General features: G+C 49.0%; 1 protein-coding gene across 1 annotated transcript in view; it reads right to left on the reverse strand.

The window, feature by feature from the left end:
* The window catches only part of UNC5D (unc-5 netrin receptor D), a gene marked incomplete at both ends in the record, with an annotated part of 112,518 nt that extends 103,032 nt beyond the window's left edge, over window positions 1-9,486 (reverse strand). Inside the window, one exon of the mRNA XM_084221806.1 lies at window positions 9,408-9,486. Coding sequence (XP_084077932.1) covers window positions 9,408-9,486 — 79 coding nt within the window. The remainder of the gene's footprint in view (window positions 1-9,407) is intronic.
* Window positions 9,487-13,381: the final 3,895 nt, after the last annotated feature.

Raw genomic sequence — 13,381 nt, forward strand, 5'->3', positions numbered from 1 at the left:
TGGTGGCTGATGAAAGGCACTGACAGCGGCAATCCAGCGGAAAAAACCTCAATTCACATGCAATTAAATCACTCTAAAGGGAAAAAAAAGAAAAAAAACCAACCCAGCAGGACAACTCAAACTCCTCTGGAATTCTCTGTCCTTCCCGAGGGGGAAAAATCCTGTTTGGATCTCGGGGATCCAGCCCTGAACCTGTCCCTGCCACCGCAGGGCCACTCAGGGGGGGAACTCACCAGGGATGCTCACAAAGTTTTCATGAAAAAAAGGAAAAAAGCACCAAAAACCTCCCTGTGCTGCTCAGAGCCACCAGCCCACCCCAGATTCCCTTTGCTGGGATTTTTCTGCTGGGATTTCCCGTTCCAGAGTCCCTGGGTTTGGGGTTTCCCTGTTCCAGAATCCCTGGTTTGGGGTTTTTTTTCCTGTTCCAGAGTCCCTGGGTTTGGGGTTTTTTTCCTGTTCCAGAATCTGTGGGTTTGGGGTTTTTTTTCCTGTTCCAGAGTCCCTGGGTTTGGGGTTTTTTTCCTGTTCCAGAATCTGTGGGTTTGGGGTTTTATTCCTGTTCCAGAATCCCTGGGTTTGGTTTTTAATCCTGTTCCACAATCTGTGGGTTTGGGTTTTTTTCCTGCTGGGTTTTCCTGCTCCAGAGTCGCTGGGTTTGAGTTTTTTCCTGTTCCAGAATCCCTGGTTTTGGGTTTTTTCCTGTCAGGATTTCCCATTCCAGAGTCCCTGGGTTTGGGTTTTTTCTTGTTGAGTTTCCTGTTCCAGAGTCCCTGGGTTTGAGTTATTTCCTGTTCTATAGTCCCTGTTTTTTGTTTCTTTGTTTGTTTTTCCTGCCAGTTTTTCCTCTTCCAGAATTCCTGGTTTGGGTTTTTATTCCTGTTCCATAATCTGTGGGTTTGGGGTTTTTTCCTGCTGGGTTTTCCCATTCCAGAATCCCTGAGTTTGGATTTTTTCCTGTTCCAGAATCCCTGGGTTTGGGTTTTTTCTTGTTGGGCTTCCTGTTCCAGAGTCTCTGGGTTTGGGGTTTTATCCTTCAGGGTTATCCTGTTCCATAGTCCCTGGGTTTGGGGGTTTTTTCCTGCTCCAGAGTCCCTGGTTTGGGTTTTTTCCTGTTGGGCTTTCTGTTCCAGAATCCTTCATTTTGGGTTTTTTCTTGTTGGGTTTCCTGTTCCAGAGTCCCTGGGTTTGAGTTTTTTCCTGTTCCAGAATCCCTGGTTTTGTTTTTTTTTTCCTGTTTCAGAATCCCTGGTTTGGGTTTTTAATCCTGTTCCATAATCTGTGGGTTTGGGTTCTTTTCCTGCTGGGTTTTCCTGCTCCAGAGTCCCTGGTTTGGGGTTTTTTTCCTGTTCCAGAATCCCTGGTTTTGGGGTTTTTCCTGTCAGGATTTCCCATTCCAGAATCCCTGGGTTTGGGTTTTTTCCCATTCCAGAATCCCTGGGTTTGGTTTTTTTCCCATTCCAGAATCCCTGAGTTTGGGTTTTTTCCTGTTCCAGAATCCCTGGGTTTGGGTTTTTTCTTGTTGAGTTTCCTGTTCCAGAGTCCCTGATTTGGGTTTTTAATCCTGTTCCACAGTCTGTGGGTTTGGGGTTTTTTCCTGCTGGGTTTTCCTGCTCCAGAGTCCCTGGCTTTGAGTTTTTTCCATTTTCCAGAATCCCTGGCTTTGAGGTTTTTCCTCTTCCACAATCCCTGGTTTTAGGTTGGGTTTTTTTTTTTTCCTGCCAGTTTTTCCTCTTCCAACTGGTTTTGAGTTTTTTCCTGTTCTATAGTCCCTCTTTTTGTTTGTTTTTTCTGCCAGTTTTTCCTGTTCCAGAATTCCTGATTTGGGTTTTTAATCCTGTTCCATAATCTGTGGGTTTGGGGTTTTTTCCTGCTGGGTTTTCCTGCTCCAGAGTCCCTGGCTTTGAGGTTTTTCCTCTCCCACAATCCCTGGTTTTAGGTTTTTTTTCCTGCCAGTTTTTCCTCTTCCAACTGGTTTTGAGGTTTTCCCTGTTCCAGAATCCCTGGGTTTGGGTTTTTTCCTGTCAGGATTTCCCATTCCAGAATCCCTGGGTTTGGGTTTTTCCTGTCAGGATTTCTCATTCCAGACTCCCTGGGTTTGGGGTTTTTATCCTTCAGGGTTATCCTGTTCCATAGTGCCTGATTTGGGGTTTTTTCCTGTTGGGCTTTCTGTTCCAGAATCCCTCATTTTGGGTTTTTTTCTTGTTGGGTTTCCTGTTCCAGAATCCCTGGTTTTGGGGTTTTTTCCTGTCAGGATTTCTCATTCCAGAGTCTCTGGGTTTGGTTTCTTTTCCTTCAGGGTTATCCTGTTCCATAGTGCCTGGTTTGGTTTTTTTTCCTGCTGGGTTTTTCTGTTCCAGACTCCCTGGGTTTGGGGTTTTTTTCCTGCCAGTTTTTTCCTGTTCCATAATCCATATTTTTGCTTTTTTTCCTGTTGGAATTTCCTGCTCCAGAGTTCCTGGTTTTGATTTTTTCCTGCCAGTCTTTCCTGCTCCAGAATCCCTATTTTTGAGGTTTTTCCTGTTCCATAGTCCCTCTTTTTTTTTTTTTTTTTATTTTTCCTGCCAAGTTTTCCTGCTCCATCATCCCTGGTTTTGATTTTTTTCCTGTTCCAGAGTCCCTGGTTTGGGGTTTTTTTCCTGCCACTTTTTCCTGTTCCACAGTCCCTGATTTTGGTTTTTATCCTGTCCCAGAATCCGTTTTTTGGGGGTTTTTTTCCTGTTCCACAGTCCCTGTTTTTGGTTTTTTCCTGTTCCAGAGTCTCTGTTTTTGGGTTTTTTCCTGTCCCACAGTCACAGTTTTTGGGTTTAATTTGGACAGCAAACCCCAGGCACCCTCCCCCAGCTCCCCCAAATCCCTCAATCCCTGCACACCTGCAGCCAGCACAGGAAAAATCTGATTTTAGGGCTTTCAGGAGAGCTCTGGGAATGGGCAGATCCACCAGGAACAGAAAAATCCAAATAAAAATTTCCCTGCCAGCAAATTTTTCCTGTCCCTCCAGGAATTCTGAGCACTCAGGTGCTCGAGTGGCAAAGGAAAGCTCTGCTCACCCCAAAACTTCTGGGGTTTTGTTTTTTCCACCAAAAAAACCCAATAAAATTAAATTTCTTGGGCTAATTAAAGAGGAGCTGATTGGGTTTAGGTCCCTGGCAGCCCTGAGTGTGTTAATTGTGGAAGGAACCTGCAGCAGGCTGGGTTTATTTATTTATTAATTTTTATTTATTATTTATTATTTATTTCTTATTCTGAGGGGGTGTGAACAAAGCAAACCCCCAGCTCCAGCACCTCCAGGTGAGGCAGCACTGTTGTGCCAATTAGCTAAAGCCTAATTAAGCACAGAGGATTGCTGTCTGTGCAACATTCTGGAAATAAAATTAATAAAGAAAATTTAAAAAAATCTGCTTTTCATCTGGCAAAGCCTCCTGGGGATCAGCAAAATTCCAGTGCCAAGGTGAAAAAGGAGTAGAAACTCCTGGAAAGGGAGGAAAAGGGGGATAAAAACTCCTGGGGAGGGAGGAAAAGAGGGATAAAAATCCCTGGGAAGGGAGAAAAAGTGGAATACAAAGGGATTTATTGGGGGGCTTAGGGGGCAAAAAAAGGGATTTATTGGGGGTGTTAGGGGACAAAAAAAGGGATTTATTGGGGGGGTTAGGGGGCACAAGAAGGGATTTATTGGGAGAGTTAGGGTGCAAAAAAAAGGGATTTACTGGGGGGGCTAAGGGACACCAAAAGGGATTTATTGAGGGGCTTAGGGGACACAAGAAGGGATTTATTGGTGGGAGCTGAGGGGACACTGGCACCAACATGTTTTATGAAAAATCCTTTCCTTGGGATTTTTCCTCCTGAGAAGCTGAGAGGCCTCAGGAACAAAATGATTGTTTGCTGCTGTGGGATGCAACAGGTGGAGCTGGGATTGGTCTCATGTGGTTGTTTCTAATCAATGGCCAATCCCAGCCCGGCTGTGTCAGTCCAAACCTTTGTTATTCATTCCTTTTCTATTCTCAGCCAGCCTCCTGATAAAATCCTTTCTTCTGTTTTTTAGTATCATTTTAATATAATATATATCATAAAATAATCAATCAGCCTTCTGAACAGTGAGTCAACTTTCTCATCTCTCCCCCCATCCTGGCACCCCTGTGATCACCGTCACAGGACACAAAATGAGATTTTTTGGTGGGACTGAGGGGACACAGACCCTCCCCACCCCCCTGCCCTGAGCCCCACGTGGCACAAGCAGAGCATTAAAAGTATAAATAGCAAAGGAAGCATTTCTGTGTTGGAGGCAGATGAATGTGACCATCTGCTCCAGCAGCATCCCCACGCCTCTGAAACAGCAGCCTCTGGTGTCAACATCCTGCTCCTTCCCTCTGCTCCCCTTCCACCAGAAGCAGGGCTAAAAATACAGAAAATTCACAGCCCCAAGGCCTCCATGCTCTGTGGTTTTCCACCTCAGCATAAATCACATTATTTGTGTGTGGAGCACACAGTGCTCCAAGCCAGCCCAGGGCAGATATCCCTGCCCAAAGTCAGGCCTCGCCAGTTTCGCTCTGAATTCTCTCCCAAATTCTGGTGCAGCACCGACACAGAGGAAATCCAGGAGTGAGCAGAACTCCTGGCACAATAATTCCAAACCAGGCACTCCTGACACCCAGCTTTGCTCTCCAGAGCCCCCAAATTCCTGTGGTTTGGAGGGAAAAAAACAAATCCTTGTTGCCTGAGTGCCCAAAAAATCTCCAGCACCTGCAGCACACCCTGGGAGACGAGGAATGGGACCTGAGCCCCGAGAGAAGGGAGCTCATTCCCTGGGAGGTTGAAATGATCACCAAAAAAAATGAAATTCAATAATATAAATATTGATGGGGAAGCCCCCAGGAGGCTCTGCAGGGGGCTGGGAGGACAGCTGGGAGCTGAGCGTGTGGTTGTTGTTTTAATGAAAGTTTCATCCTAACGAGAGCAAAATACAGAATTTCCTGCGGGGAGCAGAGCCAGGAGAGGCTCCAAGAGCTGCCAGGGCCTGCCTGGGTCTGGGTTATCAATACCCAGATGGGCTATTGGGGACACCTGGAGAGGAGATCAATCAATCAGGGATGGTATTGATTATCCTGGGCTACTACTGATATCAGCCTGGGGTATTATTGATACAGAACCTGTGGTGTTATTGATATTAGCTTGTATTATTATTGATATCAGCCTGGGGTATTATTGATACAGAACCTGTGTTATTATTGATATCAGCCTGGGGTATAATTGATACAGAACCTGTGTTATTATTGATATCAGCCTGGGGTATTATTGATACAGAACCTGTGTTATTATTGATATCAGCCTGGGGTATAATTGATACAGAACCTGTGGTGTTATTGATATTAGCTTGTATTATTATTGATATGAGCCTGTGTTGTTGATATCAGCCTGTAATATTATTGATATCAGCCTGTGTTATCATTGATACAGAACCTGTGTTGTTATTGATATTAGCTTGTATTATTATTGATATCAGCCTGTGATATTATTGATACAGAACCTGTGTTATTATTGATATCAGCCTGGGGTATAATTGATACAGAAGCTGTGGTATTATTGATATTAGCTTGTATTATTATTGATATTAGCTTGAATTATTATTGATATCAGCCTGTGTTATTATTGATATCAGCCTCTGTTATCATTGATACAGAACCTGTGTTATTATTGATATCAGCCTGTGATGTTATTGATATCAGCCTGTATTATTATTGATACAGGACCTGTCTTATTATTGCTATTAGCCTGTGATATTATTGATACAGGACCTGTGTTATTATTGCTATTAACCTGTGTTATTATTGGTACAGGACCCATATTATTATTGATATCAGCCTGTGATATTATTGATACAGAACCTGTGTTATTATTGATATTAGCCTGTGTTATTACTGATATTAGCCTGTATTATTATTGATATCAGCCTGTATTATTATTGATACAGAACATGTGTTATTATTGATATCAGCCTGTGTTATCACTGATATTTGCCTGTATTATTATTGATACAGAACCTGTGCTATTACTGATATCAGCCTGTGGTATTATTGATACAAAACCTGTGTTATTTTTGATATTAGCCTGTGATATTAGTGATATTATCCTGTATTATCATTGATACAGGACCTGTGTTATTACTGATATTAGCCTGTATTATTATTGATACAGAACCTGTGATATTATTGGTATTAGCCTCTGTTATTACTGATATTAGCCTGTATTATTATTGATATAGAACCTGTGTTATTTTTGATATCAACCTGTGGTATTATTGGTATTAGCCTGCATTATTATTTATACAGGACCTGTGTTATTATTGGTATTATCCTGCATTATTATTGATACAGAACCTGTTATTATTGATATCAGCCTGTGGTATTACTGATACAGAACCTGTGGTATTATTGATATCAGCCTGTGGTATTATTGGTGTTAGCCTGTATTATTATTGATATTTGCCTGTGATACTATTGATATAGAACCTGTGTTATTATTGGTATTAGCCTGTATTATTATTGATACAGAACCTGTGATATTATTGGTATTAGCCTGTGTTATCATTGATATTTGCCTGTGTTATTATTGATATCAGCCTGTGTTATTATTGATACAGGACTTGTGTTATTATTGATATTAGCTTGTATTATTATTGATACAGGACCTGTGTTATTACTGATATTAGCTTGTGTTATTATTGATACAGGACCCATATTATTATTGATATCAGCCTGTATTATTGGTATTATCCTGTATTATTATTGATATCAGCCTGTGATATTATTGATACAGAACCTGTGTTATTATTGATACAGGACCTGTGCCCTCAGCCGGGGCTGGCACAGCAGCAATGTCCCACCAAGAGCTGCTGATTGTCCCCAAACTGCCCCAAACCAGCAGGAATGGGCACAGCCAAGCAGCAGCAGCCCCCGGAGTGACCCTGCCCCACATCCCAGCCCCGGGCTCATCCAATTCCACCCTTAAATGTGGGACAGAAGGGCCAAACTGGGCACCCAGCCCTGCCCCCACAGCAGCAGAAGTTGCTGGTTTTACCCAAACCCAGACTCGTTTCTCTGGAGAATTTTATATTTCTTTGTCCTGCTGGACAGCACCGCAGAGATCAGAGCTTCTCACGGCCAAAAAAAAGCAATTAAAAACTCCCCAAAGCCACAGGAACGCTCGGAGACCTCTGAGCCACCTCAGTCCTTGGGTGGGGGCACGAAAATCCCCAAACGATGCTCGTTTAGCACCGAACCGAGCAGGAAAATCCCCAAACGATGCTCGTTTAGCACCGAACCCGCTCGGATCTCTGCGATCTGAGCTCGGAGAAGCAGCAGGGAATTCACAGAATTCAGACGTCTCCACTCGGAGATGCGCAGCTCAAAATGAGTTCGGAGGCATCAGTGAGATAATAAATATTAGTGACTCCCTCCTCTATTCACCAGCCTGTCAGGGCAATTTTTTCCTGTAAAAACACAAGCCCAGAGGTGTCCATGTATATTCATTCCAACAGATTTCAAATGCCGTGCCAGGGGTTTCTACACCCGCTCCATTTGTCTTTAATCCCCGCTCGGAACAGAAATCTGAGCGCAATCTGTCTCTGAGGCAGCTTTGAGACAACTTCATCAACCAAAACCTCCCAGCTCCGGGCTTGGAGCTGAGCTCTAACTGCTCCTGCCAGTGACCACCAGGCAGCACTGCCAGCAAAGTGCCCAAAAATCGCTGTTCTGCCTCAAAACCGTGCCCAAAACTCTGCCCCAGCCCAGAACTCCAATTAAAAAGAGCTGGAATTTGTTGCTTGGCAGCGCCAGGAGCATCCTCCAGCCCCGTGGTGTGAAATTCCAGCTCCTGAGCACGCTCCCCCGGAGCAAGAGCTGCCAGAGGTGCCCAGGTGGGAGGCACAGAGGGCAGCGAGCAGCCCCAGCACTGATTTAGGCACACGGTTCCCTCTGCAGGCACCGATGCTTCTCGATCAAAGTATAACAAACCCCAGGAATTCTTATTTTCCATTCCACTCTCGTCATTTATTTCACTGCCCTCTAAGCTGGTGGGGTTCTGGGGGTTGGTTGGGGTTATTTTCCTCCCTCAAAACACCTCCCAAAAGGGCAGATTTTGTCTTTTACACAAAATCCTCTCGGCTTTGCCTCCCTGGAGCCAATTCAGGGAGAGGTCCGGGCAGGTGAGGGGGCAGGGAGGCACAAGCCCGTGGCTACCTGAGGATGGTCTCCCCTACAGAGAGCAGAGCCCAGAAATTCCATCCGAAGGAAAATGGAAGCGCAGACACCCCGGGCGTGCGAAGGGAGAGCTGGGCTGCTGAGGAGCCGCAAAGTGGGATCGCTGCGCCGTGCAGGCAGGAGCGTTTGTGCTGAACATCGCCGAGCTGCTCACAGCAGCAGGCTCCTTCCTCCGAAAGGCAGGACACAGCCCCGCCCGCACATCCCCGCACCTCCAGCGCCGCCAGAAGCCCGGGCAGCCCCGCCGAGGCTGCGGGACCCCGGGCGGTGCGGGCTGCTGGCATCCTCTCCCTGGGTGCCCTGAAGAGGTGACTGCCCTCCGGTGATTTACCAGCGAAAGTTAAATAAAATCACCCAAAAAAAGGATTCGGAGCATCTCCAGCGCCTGCCTGGGCACATTGGAAAGAGATCCACCCGCGTGTGCGCATCGACCGGAGGCGCCCGGGGGAGAGACCGCGCTGCCCGCGGGGTCCCTGAGCCCCCCGAGCCCATCCCGGGACAGCCCGAGCGGGTCCCTGAGCCCCCGGAGCCCGTCCCGGGACAGCCCGAGCGGTGTCCGGGCCCGGAGCCGACCCCGGCCCCGCGGGATGCCCGCGGCTGCTGCACGGCACAGCGCGGAGCGCTCCGAGCGCGGAGCCGCAGCCTGCGGGGATGCGCTGCGCCCCGGGGAGCCGAACGGCCGCGACCACCCCGGGACCACGACCGGGACCACCTCGAGACCACGGCCGCGACCACCTCGGGACCACGGCCTCGACCACCCCGAGGCACGGCCGAGACCATCCCGGGACCACCCCGGGACCCCCAGCGCCGTCGCCCCCGGTGCCCAGGGCGGTGCGGGTGTTTCTCCGGGAGATGGGATGTGGATGTTCCTCGCAGAGGGACGATGCGGGTGTTTCTCCCGGCGCTGGGATAGCGGATGTTTTTCCCAGCGCTGGGATGCGGGATTTCTCCCCGAGCTGGGATGCGGGATGTGCTCCCGGCGCTGGGACAGCGGATGTTTTTCCCGGCGGGTCCCCGCCATCCTCCCGCATCGCGCAGCTCCCGCTCCCCCATCCCCGTTCCGTCATCCTCCGGCGCTCTCCCCGCCCCGGAGCAACCGGTGGGACCCCCGCACCCCACAGCCGCCCTGGGGAGGGCAGGACGAGCCCCGCTTACCTCGCAGCGCGGCCGTCCAGCTGCACAGCCCCAGCAGCAGCAGCAGCAGCCGGTGCAGGCGCGGGGCTCCTCCGCCCATGCTGAGCCCGCAGCGCCGGGGATGGAGCCGGGGATGCGGAGCCGAGGATGGAGCCGGGGATGCGGAGCCCTGGGATATGAAGCCGCGGGATGCGGAGCAAAGGATGGAGCTGCGGGGATGCGGAGCCGAGCTCCAGCCAGGGAATCAGCCGGGGTTTCGGGCGGTTTTGGGGGGTTTTGCCCGTTCCTGTCCCCCGCGCTGTCTCGCTGTCGGGCTCCCGGGGATGCGGCTCTCCGGGGCCGCGGTGCGGGCTCCGCTCCCCGCTCCGGCCGCCGCCGACTCCGGGGCCGCGGCGCGCGCCCGCATCACTAATGAGCCGCCCCTCCCCCCGCAGCCAATTAGGGGCGCGCGGGGCGGGTCCTGCCGGCGGCGCGCGCGCAGGTGCGGGGGGGGTGTGGGGGGGGGGGGATGGGGACACGCGACATTCCCCCCCCCCACCCCCCACCCCCCATCCGGCCCTTCCCCCCAAAGTGCGGCGGGGGAGGGGCACCCAGGTGAGCTGGGACACGCCCAGGTGAGCTGGGACACGCCCAGGTGTGCGGGATGCGGACACGCCCAGGGGCTCTCTCCCCACCGTTCCCCACGCGGGGATGCGGGACCCGCCAGCCCCACCCCGGGAGAAGCAGCCCCGAGGCCACGCTGCGCCACCCGAGCGTGGCCCCGCGCCCTCCCCGCCCCTCTCCACCCTCTAACCTCGCACAAACCCCATAAATCACATCCCTGTGCCCAGGAACAGGAGGAGAAACCCCCCGAGCCCACCCGCCCTGCTCGGGGCTGTTGTTATCAATATTGCAGGGGGCTGTGATCTAAAATTCTGTTTCTTGCCCGCAGCAGCAGCAGCAGTTTCCCTTCCCCAGCTAATTGCACATCAATATTTTTATCACACACCTGATCAGGACACACCTGGAGGGTCCAAGGTCAGGAACTCCTGGCTCTACCCCACGGCTGCTCTGCTCTGGATAAATCCAGCCAGGGAGAGGTTGGGAAGCAGAGGCAGCACCTGGAGGAGAGGGCAGGGCTGGAGGAGGAATTGTGGCCGTGAGGAGCAGCAGCTCTGCCAGGCTCTGGCCTTGGATCCAGCCAGGACACAGAATTTGGGCATTTTGTGGTGTTTTCTTTCCAGTGGGCGGAGGAGGAGAGGAAAGGGGCAAAGCCATGGGGAATCTGGAGTGTCAGAGCTGTGTGGGACACAGACCCTGCAGAAACGGGGCAGGAGAAGGCACAAAATGAGATTTGAGGCTCAGGAGTGGAGATTCCCTCAGCACAGAGCAGGATCAGCCAGGCCCTGTTGGATCGTGGTGCCTGCAGGGAATTCTGGCTGTGGAAGGGGAGCACGGCGGAATTCCTGGCCAGGACATTGCAGTTTTGCATCCATCCCCCTTTTATTTTGGAAACAAACTCCATTTCCACTTCTCTTTTGGAAACCAACTCCATTTCCACTTCCCTTTTGGAAAATAACTCCATTTCCATTAGGGTCCAGCCCAGAGCAGAGCTCAGGGCTCATCCCTCTTTTGGAAATCAACTCCATTTCCATTCCACTTTTGGAAATCAACTCCATTTCCACTTCCCTTTTGGAAATCAACTCCATTTCCATCCTCCTTTTGGAAATTAATTCCATTTCCACTTCCCTTTTGGAAATAAACTCCATTTCCATCAGGTGTTGAGCAGAGTTCAGGGCTCATCCCCTTTCTTTTGGAAACCAACTCCATTTCCATCAGGTGTTGAGCAGAGCCCCTTTCTTTTGGAAATCAACCCCATTTCCACTTCCCTTTTGGAAAACAACTCCATGTCCACCTCCTTTTGGAAATAAACTCCATTTTCATCCTCTTTTGGAAACCAACTCCATTTCCACCCTCCTTTTGGAAACCAACTCCATTTCCATTCCACTTTTGGAAATCAACTCCATTTCCATGGGGGCCCAGGGCAGAGCTCAGGGCTCATCCCCCTTTTGGAAATCAACTCTGTTTCCACTTCCTTTTGGAAATCAACTCTGTTTCCACCTCCTTTTGGAAATGAATTCCATTTCCATCCCCCTTTTGGAAATCAACTCCATTTCCACTTCCCTTTTGGAAATCAACTCCATTTCCACCTCCTTTTGGAAATTAATTCCATTTCCATCCCCCTTTTAGAAACCAACTCCATTTCCACTTCCATTTTGAAAGTAAACTCCATTTCCATCAGGTGTTGAGCAGAGTTCAGGGCTCATCCTCCTTTTGGAAACCAACTCCATTTCCATTCCACTTTTGGAAATCACCTCCATTTCCATCCCCCTTTTGGAAATTAACTCAATTTCCACTTCCTTTTTGGAAATAAACTCCACTTCCACTTCCCTTTTGGAAATAAACTCCATTTCCATCAGGTGTTGAGCAGAGTTCAGGGCTCATTCCCCTTTTGGAAACCAACTCCATTTCCATCCTCCTTTTAGAAACCAACTCCCTTTCCACCTCCTTTTGGAAACCAACTCCATTTCCACCCCATTTTGAGCTCAGGGCTCATCCCCCTTTTGGAAATCAACTCTGTTTCCACCTCCTTTTGGAAATGAATTCCATTTCCATCCCCCTTTTGGAAATGAACTCCATTTCCACTTCCCTTTTGGAAATCAACTCTGTTTCCACCTCCTTTTGGAAACCAACTCCATTTCCATCCTTCTTTTTGGAAACCAACTCCATTTCCACTTTCCAGGGCCAGAGCACCTGGCCCTCCTGCAGGCTGCCTTCGTGCTGCCTTCGGGAGGAAACAAATAATTAAAGCAAAAGGAATTTGTAAACGGAATTTTAAGAGAGAGGGAAGGGGGAAAAATCAATATCTGAGCGCATCACATCAGAAGGTTCCTTCTTCCCTCGCCAGGCTCCAGCTCACAATGAGGAGCAAAGGCATGGAGCAAATATATGAAAAATACATTTTCTTCAACAGCCTTTTAGGTCAATCCTCTGTGTTTGATGCTGCCAGGGAAAATTTTTAAAAAATAACAATAATAATAAAAAAACCAACCCAACAACCCAAACCAAAGGGGCAGAGCTGGACAGATCCATGTGGAAGTTTTCACGTGGCAGAGCATCCTCCCCAGCCTGCCCACGTCAGTGCAGCCACTTCTGCCTCGAGCCCCACTAATTATGGATTTTTGCCTACGCCACGGAGTCTGTGTTTGGTGCTTCAGATAAAAATACCGAGTGCTCAGTTCCTAACGCAGCTCTGATGGGGAAGGAGAGAGCAAAAGTAGAAATAAGGGCAGCAGCTGTGGCTTCAATCAGCGCACTTGGAAATGGAAATAAGCAGAATATTCCACAAAAATAAAATCTCGGGGTGAGGCAGCTCAGGCTGAAGTTATCCGTCCTTCAGGCGCTGCTGCAGAATCAACAGGGATGCAGAATAAATGCAGGGAAATGCAGGAGTGAGGCTCTGTGCACTTCAGGGATTCCAGGAATGGGGCCTGGCCCACGTCCCACATCTGGAGCTGCATTTCCTGCAAACTCCAAGAGCCTGAAGTTGGAGGCAGCTGCATCAAAACCCCACCAAAAAACCCAAAAAAACCAAAAAGCAAAAGGAGAAAGTTGCTTTGGTTTGGCCTTTCCTGACCCAGCAGCCACATCCCAGCTGGAGAAATTCCCTGGGAGGGGCAGGGAGGATCCAGAATCCAAAATTTCTCCCCACAGGAACTCCTGGGCTCCTTTTCCCCCATCTCAGGTTTGTTTTGTGCCCCCCAGCCGGTCACTGAGGAGACTCCTGCAATCCTCAGGAACTCCCTGAACTTCCCAGCTGCAGAGGAAATCTTCGTGCAGATAATAACCCAGATAGCTGCAGGCTGAAATAAAAAATAAAATGAAATAATAAAAATGAAATTAAAAGAAAATAATAAAAATGGAAACAAAATAAAATAATAAAAATAGAATAGAAT

Source organism: Fringilla coelebs (assembly GCF_963513975.1).
Source record: "Fringilla coelebs genome assembly, chromosome: 26".
NCBI classification, from domain to species: domain Eukaryota; kingdom Metazoa; phylum Chordata; class Aves; order Passeriformes; family Fringillidae; genus Fringilla; species Fringilla coelebs.